We start from the raw sequence: 15,100 nt of genomic DNA, 5'->3' as shown, positions 1-15,100 counted from the left end.
GTCGAAGCATACCCTTGCGGTCCATCGCCAGCCTAGGACTGGACCATTATATCCAGAACCCTCGCGCGAAATCGGATCTTAAAGGTGTACATAGATAGGCTGAGAAGCTCCTTCCATCTCCTAATCATTCGTTGACCACACACCGCCAAGTCGGCCAATAGTTCTTGCTCGCCAGATCCATGTCGATGGTCACGACCTTATGTACCTGCTCCAAGCTCACCAGTCTGAACCTGAAGCTTCTCGAGACTGTGGATTTGATGATGCTGCCAGTAGCAGGATTGGTGGGATATAGCGCATTTTCCGAAGCTCGGATACTGGTCGCGTTGTCGGCCGCAGTTTGATTTTCGATGGTCTTAATGTCTTCCTCTCTCCACCCGTCTGTGACCGGGTTGACGAGAGGGACATGCGACGGCCACTCGGCGCCTTCGACTACTTCCAGGAAATCGTCCAATGTGTCGATTTTGCGGCCGTCCTAAAACAAGGCGAAAGTAATCATTAGACAGTGCATGAACATTCCAGAGTTGTGCAGACGGTTCTTTCAGAAAGAAAGAGGTGATACAAGAGAGGCCCGCTGTACTCACTACTTCAACAACAAACCAACACGCTGATAGGTGATCCCGCTGAGCGGGACTACCCGAGTATAGCAATGCAATATAGATGCCACGAGGAATGTGCTTGACGTGGAAGAACAAGCTGCGATGAGGCATCTGGAAGATAGCTCCTCCCCACTACAGCAGCATCGATATCGTTAGAAGCCGTTGTGGCGACAAGTATCGCCTTGTGCTGTAATTTGTGCTGCAACGCACCTGGACAACATCGACTCTTGGAGTTCCAGACAACAAGATTCTCGGGAGCGTCAGCACTTTCTCTTCTCCCTCGCGCAGGATCGTCAAATCCACGGGCGTAGGTGTCTCAGGCCCTTCCTTTCCGGGTATGACAATGTCCATCAATGGCCCACGCATGGACGTGATGGGTTTGCCATCGACAGCGAGGATGAGGTCACCCTCCTTGAGTTTCGTCTCGTCATCCTCTCGGCCAGCAATGGCAGGAATGCGGCGAACGGTTATGACCTGAAAAGGTAAGAATAAGTTTGTGCTAGCCGAGTTGGCAGACACAAGCTAAACTCACTGTATACTTGTCGCCGCCAACGACTCCACCAATTTCAGTCTCTGCGAGTGGCCGGAGTTCGGCGGGCGTGTCTTCCAGATCGCTTCCCAGTTCTTCAGCTCTCGCCATGGTTATGCGGTGGATCCATCGCTCGGATAAGCCAAGCTCACGTGCCTGCGAGATGAAGGACACAGACGTGAGACAGACTGCATTAGCGTAACACATCAGAGGATCTAATTACCTTCCAGAAGTAAGTCTCAGTCAACTCCACATCCACACATCGCAGCAAAGGCAATGGCAACCCTTCGCCAGCAGGGTCATCAAACGTCCTTTGCGACTCCCTCACTCTCAAGGCGTCCAAAATCTGGCGAATCTCGCCATTGTGTTCCAAGCCGACACCCAGATAACTGTTACTCTCTGGGCACACAAGCCAGGATCCCCTTGCCCGTCCATTTTCATCGACCAGAACGCCGGCTTCCTCGCACATGGGTTTTTGGAGAGTGATGGCATCGTCCCAGTTCATGGTGCGTGGCTTGGGCGGAGACGTGTCGCCGAACATGAAGTAGCCTTTAGCTTTGACATGGGTGGTTTGCACACGCGGGATGTGTGTTATAACATTGATGGTGACCAGGTGGATTTCGTCGCCCGAAGTCATTGCCGGTAGCGGGGAGAACTCGATGGTCTTCACGGGAAGAGGTGGTTGAGGCAGACTAGCTCTACGCTCGCCGGCGGCTTGTGCAGACAAGAAGGATTTGTCGTATCGCACAAACACAATGTTGTGCATAGGGTGCATCCAAGCGATTTTGGCAGGCGCAACAAGGTTGTTCGCAAATGTGACAAATAGGCGGCCTAAGGAGGTAGGCACGGTTGATCTGTCGACGAGGACGAGACCGATGTTGTGATCTACCACCAGCCCGACTCCATCAGACCATTTTGAGTTGTGACCGTCAATACCGAACGGAGAGTGCGTTTCAACCACACAAAGGGACGGCATCACGGTATTGGCAATTCTACTGTGTTTGTTCTTTGATGGATTGATGTGCACGTATGAAGCCGTCCGTGGGACTGGTTTCAGCGGCGTGCCTGTTGATGGTAGATCTGTGTAGCTCCAAATTCCAGCGGGATCTGCGAGGACAACGGTATGAAGACCAAAGACTTTAACTCGCTTCACCAGACAGAGACCCGAAACCTACCATCCCTCACCGCCATCCGGAACCTTCCCCATTTGTTCTCCACTACCGCGATTTTCACGATGTCCACGTTCTTCTTCGCCAAAGAGTAGTACCTAACAGGAACGCGTTTTCCCGACGGCAAGTTCTTCATCACTTCGATGAACGCGTCGATGTTGGGCGTCTTCTTGTGCGCTACTGAGGTGACGATGCTGTATGCAGGGACGCCTGCCACACCCAGCATATGGCCTGCATCAGCAACAAAAACCCCGCCAACCGCATGGTGGTACGATCGCGCGAGCTGGAAGCTCAGGGGGTGGACGATGGATCCCCCAATCTCCACATATCTGTCTGGAGTGATACGGTGCAAGGAGTCAACGTTCACTTCGACTTGCACAAAAGCTTTGTTCCGGAAAACCGTAAGACGAAGCTTTGGCTTCTTATCGTCGCTGAGAATGTAGTTGTTTTCATCCCACACAGCTGAGGCGTCATCCAAGGCTTCGGCGAGGTCCACAAAGTGGTTCACATATTTGTCACCGATCTTGATGAGCAGGTCACCAGTAAAAAGAAGGCCATCAGCTGGCCCACCCGGGATAGTGTTCTTGACGGCCAGAAGACCGCCCAGCTCAGGAGAAAGCGTTCGGAAGCGCGTTTCATAGTCGACTGGCAGTCCAAGACGGCGAACCTCGTCGTATTGCTTTTGCACGAACTCAACCTGGAGTGTTCCCCGAGGAATTGGTTTGTCCTGCCTCAGCAACTCCAAAGCCCGATGAACCCTTTGCAAGGGTAAGAAAAAGCTGGACGCCGCGTGTGTAGAGCCTCCAGCGTTCAAAGCAATTGCCCGCCCATCGATATCTACGACTGGCGAGCCACTGGATCCTCCTGAAGTGTTGGCGGACGCCTGGATATAGAACGTATTGAAATCGCAATATGTGCCGGTGCCGTAATTTGCAGCGGGTCGGTCGATTCGAGCGATGATTCCGGACAGCACAGCCAACTTCTCCCCGGCATCAGACCCAGGAACTCGGACCGAGAGACCCACTCTTGCTTGATCGGGCTCCAGAGCAATGGCACTCAGCTTCATGAACTTGACTTTAGATTTGTCAAAACGCAGGAATCCTGAGTCCGGGAGAATGTGGCGTTAGCCAAAACAGGATTTTTTACGATCCCTTAGCTCCATTTGCCTTACCGAAATCATGAACGGGATCTCTCCATGCAGGCCAAGCAGCAACTTCCTCCGAATTCTTGAAACTGACTTTGCCCACAAATGGAGCATCTGCGAACACCACGCGTTTCAAACAAGTGCGAGGAAAGGCTTGTACGACCTTCTTCACCTCCTACCTGTCACGACATGCTTGTTCGTCAAAATAAGTCCCTTTTCAACGTCGACGATGAAGCCTGTCTGAGAGCGACATGCACAAATTGAGCAAAGTTGATTCAACCTCATGGGTCAAATTGGAGCGTAGATGCTCACCGCCGTGTACGATCCGACTTGCCATGTGTCGAAGTTTCGGGTTACAACGAATCTGATTGAAACGACCTGCAGCATGCCAGAAAGCTCAATACGGGTCTAACAATCTGCAAACGTACAGCACCGGCGATACCGAGTCAATGACCCTCTCCAGAGTCTCCTTCCATCTGAAACTCTCATCATCAATGTTCTCTTTGATGCTTCCCTGGCGCGCACCAATGCTGGTGCTGATAGCAGATGTCTTTCCGTCTATCCCCACGGGAACTTCAGAGACTGACGCAGAACCCGCGCTAGGGTTCCCCCCACGCGAAGTATTACTAGCCATTCGCGGTTGACGGGACGTCGGAGCTGAGGGTGCCTCGGTGTCGAAAGTGCGTCCTGAATGACCAGAACGCGACGCGAAGGGTCGGTGCGAGGTGAGAAGTGGAGTCGGAGGATAACGCCAGAAGCGCAGCGAGTGATTATGACGGAGCGGACGCAGGAAGCTCGAACTAGGCTGGAGTGAACGGACAGCTGCGAAAGCGAAAGCGAAATGATGTGGTATGCGCCTGTTGATCGCTATATCAATAGAGACGCTCAAGGACATGAAGCATTCTTTATGTCCGCTTCTCAGTGGCTGTGATGGTGGGGAGCGCCAACGTTCGATGTGACTCGCGAGGGAAGTCAGTGCCTTCCCGGGACACGGTGGAGTGTATGTAAGTACGGGGGAAGATTGCTGCTTTTCGGCCTGTTGTGAAAGACTCTCCGTTACTCCGTTATTGGGGGATATCCGTTACTTTATTATTGGTCTTCACAACCGACGCGCTGTTGCGCTTGACGCGTAACCACCACCCGCATTGGGGGAACCCGGCGGCCAATGCCCAACGAAATTCAGGCCAACTGCATCTGAAGCAGACAATGAGTGCATGCGCATGCCCATTGCGATGAAGAACAGTGGAATGGGAGTCGCCTTTCGTAGGTCGCTTCGGACGGGCTAGATTCTACTTCATATGTACTATAGATCTAGAGAGCATCCTGCGGTGAGAAGTCCTCCGTCCGGCCATGTGCAGATTCAAGCCCTCAGAACACCCCGGGCGGCGTTCCGTACCTCCCAACTGGCAGATGGCTTTCTGATGACGGTGCTGTCAACGATGAGGCCCAGAAACTTTGACTTTTTTCTGAACGGAGTTTGTAATCTTACGGCCACAACGCGCCGCATACCGTCCACAACCAGTTCTCCCTCCCCATGTCGCCGTGGATCGGAGCGCAAAGGCTGTGCCGAGTCTCAGAGTTTGAATCTGGAGCATGGAAGACCTTCATCAAATTCCTGGCATGCCTCATCAGACTTAAACAACGAGGGGGCGATGGCGGAATTGCGGCCGCGCAGCAGGGCACAGCCCTACTTGATGATCGACGGAGGCTCCCCTCGCAGGAGGCCAGAAATTTTCTCGGTTTATTGTTTTCGGCGAACGGCCATCCCACCTTATCTTCTTGTGAGAAGTGTTCCACGGTGCGGCTACCCCACAACGCCTGCACCAGCAGTTGTACAGTAGGACTCCACGGTGGCAAGGTGGGGCGCTGTCGCAAAGATGCACGGGCGTCCTTGCAGTGATGGCCCACAGGAGAGCTGCCCTGCTTGCCTCTGGCCTGACGCTGAGTGTAAACATACTGAGAAGTTGCCCACCTATGGAACATAAAAGCCAGGACGAGGATGGGTCTGCTCTCCTTCATCTCCAGCATCACGTCGTTCTTCCCTTCCAATCAAAAGCGCAATCTGAACGGCGCCAGTTCTTTCCGCAGTCCATCCTACCAGCCAACTATCAGTTCCACCCGTGCATTGAATCAGATTCTCTTGCGCACGGTAAGTCTGGCCAAACTGAGACACGGGGCATTTGGGCAAAGCCGCGCGCTTCTGACGATGCCGTAAGCGCGCACAGGGGAAACGCGCTCAATAGGAGTGCGGATGCGCCACATCCCTATCTTGCCTGCTGCGGGTCGATGCGCTCGCTGGCTGCTGAGCAGCTTTCTGCAAACAACGGAATCCTAGCCGCTCACATCCCATCAGCTCCATTTTCCCGCGTCAGCAGTCTTCCTCATTTCAGTAGCCTCCGCCACACCGGTTCACTCCCAACCTCGCATCTGAAGACCCTTCTGTCATCATGTGTGGAATCTTCGCATATTTCAACTACCTGGTGGAGCGAGACCGCAGGTTCATCCTCGACACCCTCTTGGTGGGTCTCTCGCGACTTGAATACCGTGGATATGACTCGGCTGGTACGTAGGGGGCACTTCGGAGGCTCTTACCTGCTGTTTGAGCAATGTGCTTACCCCAGCTTCCCCGCCGTGGCCCCAATAGGTCTCGTGGTGGACGGTGACAACGAAGATGAATCCTTCATCTTCCGTGAGGTTGGCAAGGTCGCCGCCCTCCGTGAGAAAATTTCTAAGGAAAAGGGTCTCGACACCGAACGCACGTTCGTGTCTCACAACGGAATGGCGCACACGCGATGGTGGGTAGCTACGTCGTTCTCCTTCAGCGGGCTATCGTGGCTATCTTGATGAAGGGTTTATGGACGGTCTGGTATTTACGAACTTCAAATCGTACACAGGGCTACCCACGGTATCCCCTCCGTCCGCAACTGCCATCCTCATCGGTCTGACGTCAAGAACGAGTTCACCGTCGTTCACAATGGCATCATTACCAACTACAAGGAGCTCAGAACCATCCTGGAAAAGTTCGGATTCGTGTTTGAGTCCGACACCGACACCGAAGGTGTTGCGAAGCTTTGCAAATACATCTATGACACGCAGAAGACCACCATGGGGTCAACTCTGACTTTCACCGGTCTCGTCAAGGCCGTTTGCAAGGAGTTGGTAGGTTCGCGGCGTTTTTTCCAACGAACTTTTGCCTTTCGATACTCAAAGCAATTGCTCTTCTAGGACGGTGCTTTCGCACTGATTTTTAAGAGTTCCCACTTCCCCGGCGAAATGGTCGCTGCTCGTCGCGGATCTCCTCTACTTATCGGTGTAAAAACGGCGAAGAAGCTCAAGGTCGACTTTGTGGACGTTGACACCGAAGTCCCAGTCGAGGATGACCGCAACATGCTTTCTCCCGATCGCCCGAAGATTCGCCGTACCCAATCTCGAAGCTTCTTCGGAGAGGAGGGAGTCCCCATGCCTGTGGAGTACATTTTAGCCTCTGATGCATCTGCTATCATCGAGCACACGAAGAAGGTGTTGTACCTCGAGGACGACGATGTTGCCCACATCAGTGACGGAGACCTTCACATTCACCGATTGCGCCGAGACGACCACATGTCGTCTGTGCGTCCCATTCAGACGCTGGAGCAGGAGCTTGCCCAGATTCAGAAGGGTGCTTTCTCTCACTTCATGCTCAAGGAGATTTTCGAGCAAACCGAGTCAGTTGTGAACACCATGCGTGGACGCATCAACTTTGATGATCGCCGCGTCGTTCTCGGTGGTCTGCGTTCTCAGCTGGCCAACATTCGCCGCTCTCGTCGTCTCATATTCATCGCTTGTGGTACTTCCTACCATTCTTGCGTTGCAACGCGCTCGCTCTTTGCTGAATTGACCGAGCTCCCCGTGTCTGTGGAACTTGCGTCGACATTCCTGGACGAGCAGATGCCCGTTTTCCGTGATGACTGCTGCATTTACGTTTCCCAGTCTGGCGAGACGAAAGACACACTGTTGGCTCTGCAATACTGCAAGGAGCGTGGGGCTCTGTGCCTGGGTGTTACCAACACCGTTGGTTCTACAATCTCGCGTGAGACTCATTGCGGTGTCCACATCAATGCTGGTCCTGAGATCAGTGTCGCCAGTACCAAGGTATGTCGTTGATCTGTATTGTTTCTGTTGCGCTTTACTAACTTCCGTCATGATTTTATAGGCATACACGTCGCAATACATCGCATTATCCATGATCGCGCTTCAACTGTCTGATGACAACTACGCCAAGCTCGCTCGCCGTAATGAGGTCATCGATGGCCTCTTCAACCTTTCCGCTGACATCAAGAAGACGTTGGCTCTCGAGCCAGAGCTCAAGAAGCTCGCTGCTGAGGAGTTTGGTTCGGACAAGCCTGCAAACCTTATTCTGATTGGACGCGGTTTCCAGACGGCCACCTGCCTGGAAGGTGCCTTGAAGATTAAGGAAGTGTCGTACGTTCACGCGGAGGGAATCAACGCTGGCGAGCTGAAGCACGGGCCTTTGGCTCTCATCGATGAAAAGATGCCCATCATCATCATTATGCCAAAAGATCGCCACTACTCGGTGAGTTCCCTTTTCCACAGACAAACCGGATATTAGTCAGACATAGTCAAAGTGACCTTGCTTTCTCTTAGGATTCCGAGAATGCCCTCAAGCAGATCACAGCCCGTTACGGCCGGCCGGTCGTCATTTGCAATGACGACGACACCACCGCAAACTTCCAAGGACTCCAAACCGTTCGCGTCCCTCGCACGGTTGATGCGCTCCAGGCTATCATCAACATCGTGCCTCTCCAAATCCTCTCGTACTACATGGCCACACAGCGTGGTTTCGACCCAGACTCGCCCAGGAATCTCGCCAAATCCGTTACCACTGCTTAGGTTTTGCCATTGAACTGTTTAGGAAGTATGGGCTCATTTAGTTTCTGAAGCTCATGGACAGTACGGACAGTTTCACTTCATGGACAGTACGGACAGTTTCACTTCGCACGAAGTGAAAGACAGCTCCGCGGCGGAACAAGCAAAGACCTGCATCCCCGATTACTATCATAGACCACGTCGCTGTCGACATTATTTGCCTCATCTGTCTGAAAAACAATCATAATTCCTGTATTTTCGAAGTGCCTGTGGCGATGACTGGGGTTTCTGTCTGCATTTCAAGCGATTGTTCCAGGATTACCTAAATTTGAACGCGTCCCTTTCCAGGCTGTCGAATTGCAGTCCAACTGACAGCTTTGAATCCTCCCCCGTTGCCTCGGGACCACATGCCTCGTTGCTGGTTCTTGCCCTATCGTTTATTCAAAAAAGGTGAGCACCACCCCACAACGCAGTAAGCATCAAGCTGGTTCAAAGTGGGCAGGGAGACCGACGTTTTAGAGTCGAGCGAGGCCGAATCAACTTACGAATCTGTCTCGGCATCTTCGTTCGACAGCTCACAACAGAAATTGATACTTCAACCCCACGTTGCAACGACCAGTCGCACACCATGAGTACCCACCATCTCGATCACATCAGGTGCACGACGTGCCACAGGTAAGTTCCTTCATTATTCTCTTGTTCACGTAGCAGTTAGCGAAACAGTCGCTGATATCTCTCCGATCGTCCCTTTTCAGCGAGCAACCTCGGAGCGCGTTTCAGGATTTGGAGGTCCGTCTTTATGGCAAGGACAAAACCTACAAAAGTATAGTTCTTGATATGTGCAGCGAGATTTATGAGGAAGAGACAGCAACTAACGGTGTCGAATTGATTTCCAGTCACCAGCAAAGGCTGCACCGTCGGCCAGGTAAGCTGAGTCAGTATTTTCTCCTCGTTGGGTTGGACAGCACCGACTGACTTAATGTATCATCCCACAGACAAACTATTATGCCGGAAACGACACAAGCATGAGAGTGTTACAGTGCACGGAATGCGACGAAGTTCTACCCTACAACAAATTCAGTCAGCGCCAGCGGAAGGAACGGGAGACCGCACGCTGCCTCACTTGCGTCGGACTCGGTTAAGAAGGGAGACGAAGACCGATTCTGCTGGCTTGCTTCCTCGCGCATTATTGCTACTGGCGTAGACTGGAGCCGCGCAGGATAATGTTGGCGTAAACGTCAGACCTTTTGTCAATACCACATTGTGATGTTCAGTCGTTTAGTACGTAAAGCTTGTTTCCTTCATGAATGAAAACGTATACAGTTGAATTTTCTTTGACTATTTCTTTTCAAAACATGGTCAACATATTCGCTTCTCAATAGTCAACACCGTCCTTTTCACACATGGTCCCATCGACAGGTTCAAGCGTGGCGGATCCTCCATCCCAAAGGGTTATTGTTGGAGGGTATATAAAGATCTTCAGCACGAGATGGGATTGAACGAGCTACTCCATCATATTGAGGTCCACAAGACATGTCCAAGATTTACCCAAAGTCGAGGAAAAACTAAAAGCTAATTCTTTGTTTAGAATACCGGAGAGAACCAAGTTGTTTGTATGATTGACGTACCACAAACACCCATCCCAAACACCCGCTCACATATTTCCAGGTCCATCGGGCGCCCCCGTTGGATTGTGGTCCGGCGCAGGAGACTCGCTCTCACGCTGAGGTGCGCCGCTTAACTGATTCCTGCTCGAACCGGAGCGCACCCCAGCTGCAGAAGACTCCGATCGGGAATCGGTGCTTTCTTTTCGCTCTTGCCGGCTCTTGCCGATATCGACGATACTCGCCTAAATGTGTTGGCAACAAACAGGTGAGAGACCGTTGAACTCCACAAATGTGCCGCAAGCTCGATTTCCATACCGTGCTACGGGCCATAGCCTTACGCGCAGGACTCAAGCTGCTCTGGCTCAAAGCTTTCGCCATAGTTTTGTCCATAAGCGCATATCCAGCTCCCGAATTGGCAGGCTTTATTTTGGTCTCCTTTCTTTTGTTATCATCTTCCAGCGGAATCACCGCGCCCTCCAAGTCCGCCTCATCAAGAGGTCGCGAACCTATAGGCGCTTGGCTGAGGTCCCGCAAACTGGGAGCCTTGTCGCCAGCAAGACGAACGGGCGTATCGGTCTTCATGACGCTCCCTTTCACTCCAAATTCTTGTTCGAGATCCTCCAGCTCGTCCAAAATCATACCGCGATTAGTAGCGCCAGCACCTCCTCGCGACCGCTTGGCCTGTAGATGCGCCTGGTAGCGTTTCTTGGTTGCTGCAACGACAACTTCACGGTCTTCGGGATATGCCTGGAAGGCGTGCTCAAGATCATCTTTGCTGAAGACGTAAATATCCGTGTTGCAAACCGCTCGAGCGGAGTACTCATGGCGACTTCCCAAGACAACACAGAATTCACCTGTTGACAATGGGTCCAAGGATATCAGAACACAGAGTTTGAGTTTCCTCATGAGATGCGTCCTCAGCTTACCAAAGTAGGCACCCTCAATTAAGGACGCAGTCGGCCTTCGCAGGTCCTCGGTCGCATAGATGTCAATACGTCCCTGAGTGATGAAGAACATTTCCAATCCGAGATCTCCGCGATGAACCACGTATTCGTTTGCGGTGAAGAGGAAGAGCTTCATGTCAATTGCAATCATGCGACGGAATCCGATGGAACATTCTTTGAAAATGATGGCCTGGGGGGATTCTCATCAGTACCGACAGTGACGGACGAAAAAAACGAATCAGACACATACATTATCAATGATCTGGTTATTCAAGCTCAAGGCTACTTCCTGCTTGAACGTTGAGGGCATGTCCACAAATAGTCCTCGAACATCGATACCCCTGTTCCTCTCCCAAACATAGTCGTAGTAGATCAACACACGCTCCTTCATGTCCGGGTCCATATCGCGGTCCGTCATGTACTGCTTGACGGCATCGAGGCGCTGCTGGTAGGCCACCCTACGTGAATCCATGTTGGACAGAGTGGAAGTGATTGTGCCGTTGATGTATCCGTAGAACATGATGCCGCAGAAGGCGGTGAACATTGCAAATACTCGTTCGGAGGCATTGTTCGCGCGAACATCCCCGAATCCGACCGTAGTCATGGTGATGACTGTTCAACAAGGAGCGTAAGAGTGCGGCAATTTCTTCGGAGTTTTGGAAGCCAAACCGGACTTACCAGCCCAGTATATACATGCGATATACACCTCGCCCAAACCCAAGTCCACAAAATCAATATCGCGAGATTTCAACATCCAAGACTCGACACTGCAGGAAGTTGTCAAATCCATCGGCCAATCAATTTCTCCCGAACACGCGATTGTGAACCAAATGCAGGCGACGGTGTGTGTCAGGACGACGAGATAGCTGATGAACTTCACGACTTGCGTTCTGAAACTTGCGTGCAACTTGCTCTCTTGTCGTCTGAAGTAAATGATGATACGACCCGTACGCAGATACTTCCAAAGACGAACCAAGGATAGCTTCGTCTGTCCGTAGCTTTTGCCAACGTATGCAAATGCGACGATATCGACCGGGAAATTGATAAGCACGTCAAAGATGAACTCCCAAGACCGAAGGTAGTGCAAGGCCATTTCCGCCGGGAAGACGACCCAAAAACCTCCCACCAAGTAAGCTATGTGAAACTTGATGTACATGTCCGCAACAAATAAGATGTCGATGATATAGCTGACGACCCAAGCCGCAGTCGAATGGTACTGAAAGGCGGCCATAAAGGACACCAGAATGGCATTGACAATGGCAACGAACACCATGACCTCTTCCCAGACACGCATAAAATCTCCCTCTGGGATGAGGTAGAATTTGGTGGCCCTCTCCCATAAGGTGTCGCCGTTGCGTGGGGGCAGAAGCGATGGCTTCTTGACCTTTCCGAGACCCTCGGTCTCCGCCATCGACTTGGTCCCGAATCGGCGACTGAAGGATTTACTGATGCTGTCCATCTCGCTTCGAATCCCTTATGAAGCTCTTCAAATCTTTTCGAATTGCTAACGATATGGTTTTCCCGATGCCGCTGCAACACCCACTTCAAACTGCGCTTCCGGACGGCTCAGATCAAAGGTTCTGCTGGCCGGCTTTTTCTGAGGGCTAACTATATATAGGAAAGCAGACCGTCGTTGGTCTGACTTTTCTGCCTTCGGCGTGAAGCACAGTTGTTATTGTTCTGATTTTGACGCCATGCGAGTAAATAGAGGGTCTTATCACAAACCTTAGCTGGCGGAGTTTATACAGACGGTTTACCTAAGCGCGCATGCTCATGGATCATAGCTCCACCTCGATTTTGACAGGTTTGCGTTTTCTAGAAGGCCACAATAGCCTACAAAAGACCTGGACACAGTACTCCCTTCGCACCGTTGGCAAAGCTTATTCGCCCTTAGAATTAAGGGTGTTGCGGGAAATTACGTTCCCAGGGCGATATGTCGCGACGAGTGACCGCCGGGATAGCCGAACGCCATTTCTCAGACACCCTCCAGAATTGCTTGCTTCTCGTTTCGTTTTTTCCTCGTCTGAGCGCAATATACATATTTATGATAGCCACATATTTACAAGAGCATCTGAAAGGCGAGTGTAAATGCAAGGTAACCTCCAAAAATGGACTTGGGAGATGCCAATCAAACGGCATCGCCGCCAACTTTCACGTCAGTGGGCTCTATCAGCAAGGGTCCGTTGTCCTTTATGCCTTCCGACCGTGAGGTCAAGAGTTCGAACGACGACATCCGCCGAGCCAAAGATGCAAATTGCGATCCGGCTCGCGACATGGACGGTATGCCAGTTGGGATATCAACCACCACACTGTTGCGTTTCGATCCTAATCCCAAGATGTTCGACCTCTGTGGCGGCAGGTCTGCCTGATTGATGCTTCCGCTCCCCTGCATACTAGGAGGATTTGGTATGCTCGGAGTGCTAGGAAGCTGCTGACGACTTGCCGTGAATCGCGACTGCGACTGCCCAAATACAGAGCTCTGAGGTGTATGATGGGCTGCCAATGCTGCCCATGATCCACGGTTCTTCCCGAGCTCCACGATAAGCCTTGTCGTCTTATCGTCGTGATTGCGGAAAGTGTTCCAGCTGTCGAACAGCGGTGCAACCAGGAAATCTATGAAACCAATCTACGAACAGGAGACAGACTCGTTAGTGGCTATCGAAAGATGACAGAACTCGCGACTGATGTTCCGCACCTGGCATTTGGGAACGTTGGTATTGTTGCGGTCCATGAACTGCGAGACCGGCAACCCCAGCTCCCGTTCGCGGTCACCCTGGAGATAAAACTCTTCCATGACAGCGTCGGTCCACTTTTTAGAGAGTGGGAATATTTTCGTAGGGTTGCATAAGTCCGAGCATTTCATGGCGATTTCTGCCACCGCAACCTTGTTATCCGGATTGAGTTCCATGCCGAACGTCAGTGTTCCGGTTGATATCCTCGACTTGAACTTGTTGATATACTCAAAATGCTGGTTGGTGGACATGCGGGTTAGGAATCCTACATCTCGACGGTTTTGGGGACGAGTATGATACCTTTCCCATGTCAGTTGCCAAGATCAGTTTGATGACAAGTTTTCGAATCTCATCGTATTCTTCCGCACAGAACTCGGCGAAAATGTCACACTGGGAGCCGAGAGTCATGGTGAAAAGGTGCGCGCAATGATGTAGCTCTAGAACACTTGTATCGCTGCAAAAGGAAACATCGGTCAGAGACGCAACTGAGGCGTTCCAAATGAACCACCATTCCATACCAGTATAGTATAGCCCAAGGATGTCGACTTTTGACGAGAAAAGCATTATTGTATCCCGGGTGATCTATGTCGTGTCCAATGGCCCCCAACATTAGGGCAAAAGCTTCAATCGGGGTATATTGGGTCTTCAGTTGATCATCTAGCAGCAGTTGATTGATAGCATGCAGGACGTCCGCTGCATGTGCCGCGTTGTGATATGGATGTGAATGATATTGTGACTCCATCAGCTGGGGCGAGACAAGGGATCTCAGTAAATCCATCTTGATGCTTACAGCCATAGGGCAGAATAAGAGTTTACCAGCAGCCAGTGTCTGAACGTCTGTGGATTCAGCTGGAGGCACTGCAAAGCCTCATTGTTTTCCAAAAGATGCACACCGGAGTATAGTAATGGGTGCCCGTTTGTGAGCTCTGCGAAGTTGAACTGTGGTTGGCAATGAGTAAGAAACTGCGAGGAACGATTAGGCAGCTGACGGATTGCTCACCATGTCGAAGTTCCATGATCTGTACCAGAGATTCAAGTACTCTTCGATCTTCACAACCTCCATTGACGAGATGGTTGGAAGCATGGGGATCACCCCGTTGTGAGATGTTTTTGATGATGTGTGGAATCCTTCATCTTCAGGTGCACCGGGTGTGCCGGCTCGAGGAAAGCTTCTTGACCCATCCGCAGCGGTCGGAGATCCACTTCTATGGTGCCTAGAGTGTATCGATAGAGATCCCGAGCCCTGCTGCATATCCTCTCGGGTGCTCACAATGGAATTGGGCTGCTTGTTGGGATCGTTAACACTTCTTCGCGAGGTGTAGGCTATGCTAACTTTCTTATTTTTCTGACTGTTTCGCCGAGTGTCGAGTACACCAGCGACGTGAGTGTCGGATGCCGTTGAGGATCCACCGCGATTGGAACCTGGCCCTCCCGCCAGTGTCGGTTGCGGCGGTTGTTGGCCAGGCGTTGCTGCCAGCAAATCCAGCACCCATGCCCGAGTTTCATGGTCCAC

The 15,100-nt window shown here is 51.7% G+C and overlaps 5 protein-coding genes across 5 annotated transcripts; 2 read left to right on the top strand and 3 right to left on the bottom strand.

Annotated features, from left to right (window-relative positions):
- Positions 1–124: 124 nt before the first annotated feature.
- Positions 125–4,072, bottom strand: EV422DRAFT_491568 (uncharacterized protein; the record flags this gene model as incomplete). Its single annotated transcript, XM_053067546.1, has 11 exons — positions 125–472; positions 582–728; positions 807–1,019; positions 1,153–1,281; positions 1,379–2,232; positions 2,301–2,712; positions 2,755–3,395; positions 3,466–3,552; positions 3,618–3,678; positions 3,751–3,816; positions 3,881–4,072. 11 exons carry the CDS (start codon positions 4,070–4,072, stop codon positions 125–127), a joined length of 3,150 nt encoding a protein of 1,049 aa, XP_052929318.1.
- A 1,813-nt stretch (positions 4,073–5,885) lies between these two features.
- EV422DRAFT_563675 (uncharacterized protein) lies at positions 5,886–8,328 on the top strand (the record flags this gene model as incomplete). Its single annotated transcript, XM_053072098.1, has 6 exons — positions 5,886–6,000; positions 6,083–6,233; positions 6,333–6,597; positions 6,664–7,569; positions 7,631–8,011; positions 8,083–8,328. 6 exons carry the CDS (start codon positions 5,886–5,888, stop codon positions 8,326–8,328), a joined length of 2,064 nt encoding a protein of 687 aa, XP_052929317.1.
- Positions 8,329–8,932: 604 nt separating this feature from the next.
- Positions 8,933–9,446, top strand: EV422DRAFT_563674 (uncharacterized protein; the record flags this gene model as incomplete). The annotated part of the gene is made up of 4 exons (XM_053072097.1): positions 8,933–8,979; positions 9,060–9,127; positions 9,201–9,229; positions 9,300–9,446. 4 exons carry the CDS (start codon positions 8,933–8,935, stop codon positions 9,444–9,446), a joined length of 291 nt encoding a protein of 96 aa, XP_052929316.1.
- A 141-nt stretch (positions 9,447–9,587) lies between these two features.
- EV422DRAFT_575725 (uncharacterized protein) lies at positions 9,588–12,547 on the bottom strand. Its single transcript, XM_053073218.1, has 6 exons — positions 11,534–12,547; positions 11,106–11,467; positions 10,838–11,045; positions 10,227–10,765; positions 9,933–10,153; positions 9,588–9,876 (listed from the first exon to the last, which is right to left on the bottom strand). The coding sequence occupies exons 1-5, from the start codon at positions 12,312–12,314 to the stop codon at positions 9,959–9,961; spliced, it is 2,085 nt and encodes a 694-aa protein (XP_052929315.1). The 5' UTR covers positions 12,315–12,547; the 3' UTR covers positions 9,588–9,876; positions 9,933–9,958.
- A 310-nt stretch (positions 12,548–12,857) lies between these two features.
- EV422DRAFT_143444 (uncharacterized protein) lies at positions 12,858–14,909 on the bottom strand. Its single transcript, XM_053064827.1, has 7 exons — positions 14,858–14,909; positions 14,588–14,801; positions 14,404–14,526; positions 14,106–14,332; positions 13,888–14,041; positions 13,551–13,823; positions 12,858–13,481 (listed from the first exon to the last, which is right to left on the bottom strand). Exons 2-7 carry the CDS (start codon positions 14,669–14,671, stop codon positions 12,984–12,986), a joined length of 1,359 nt encoding a protein of 452 aa, XP_052929314.1. The 5' UTR covers positions 14,672–14,801; positions 14,858–14,909; the 3' UTR covers positions 12,858–12,983.
- Between the last annotated feature and the right edge of the window lie 191 nt (positions 14,910–15,100).

This window comes from Fimicolochytrium jonesii (genome assembly GCF_025526975.1).
Source record: "Fimicolochytrium jonesii strain JEL569 chromosome Unknown EV422scaffold_2, whole genome shotgun sequence".
Classification (NCBI taxonomy): Eukaryota; Fungi; Chytridiomycota; class Chytridiomycetes; order Spizellomycetales; family Powellomycetaceae; genus Fimicolochytrium; species Fimicolochytrium jonesii.
The sequence above is the reverse complement of the archived record's forward strand: the minus strand, read 5'-3'. Positions and strand labels throughout refer to the sequence as shown.

What these genes read in the sequence shown, in the direction of transcription:
- EV422DRAFT_143444 (XM_053064827.1), bottom strand. Translation starts at nt 14,671, where the DNA reads ATGCTTCCAACCATCTCGTCAATGGAGGTTGTGAAGATCGAAGAGTAC. An exon ending in CGTTCAGACACTGGCTGCTG is followed by an intron (nt 14,333 to 14,403) that starts GTAAACTCTTAT and finishes GTCTCGCCCCAG; the next exon opens with CTGATGGAGTCACAATATCA. An exon ending in CCAACGTTCCCAAATGCCAG is followed by an intron (nt 13,482 to 13,550) that starts GTGCGGAACATC and finishes TCCTGTTCGTAG; the next exon opens with ATTGGTTTCATAGATTTCCT.
- EV422DRAFT_575725 (XM_053073218.1), bottom strand. Translation starts at nt 12,314, where the DNA reads ATGGACAGCATCAGTAAATCCTTCAGTCGCCGATTCGGGACCAAGTCG. An exon ending in CGCATGTATATACTGGGCTG is followed by an intron (nt 11,468 to 11,533) that starts GTAAGTCCGGTT and finishes CTTGTTGAACAG; the next exon opens with TCATCACCATGACTACGGTC. An exon ending in AGGCTATGGCCCGTAGCACG is followed by an intron (nt 10,154 to 10,226) that starts GTATGGAAATCG and finishes CAACACATTTAG; the next exon opens with GCGAGTATCGTCGATATCGG.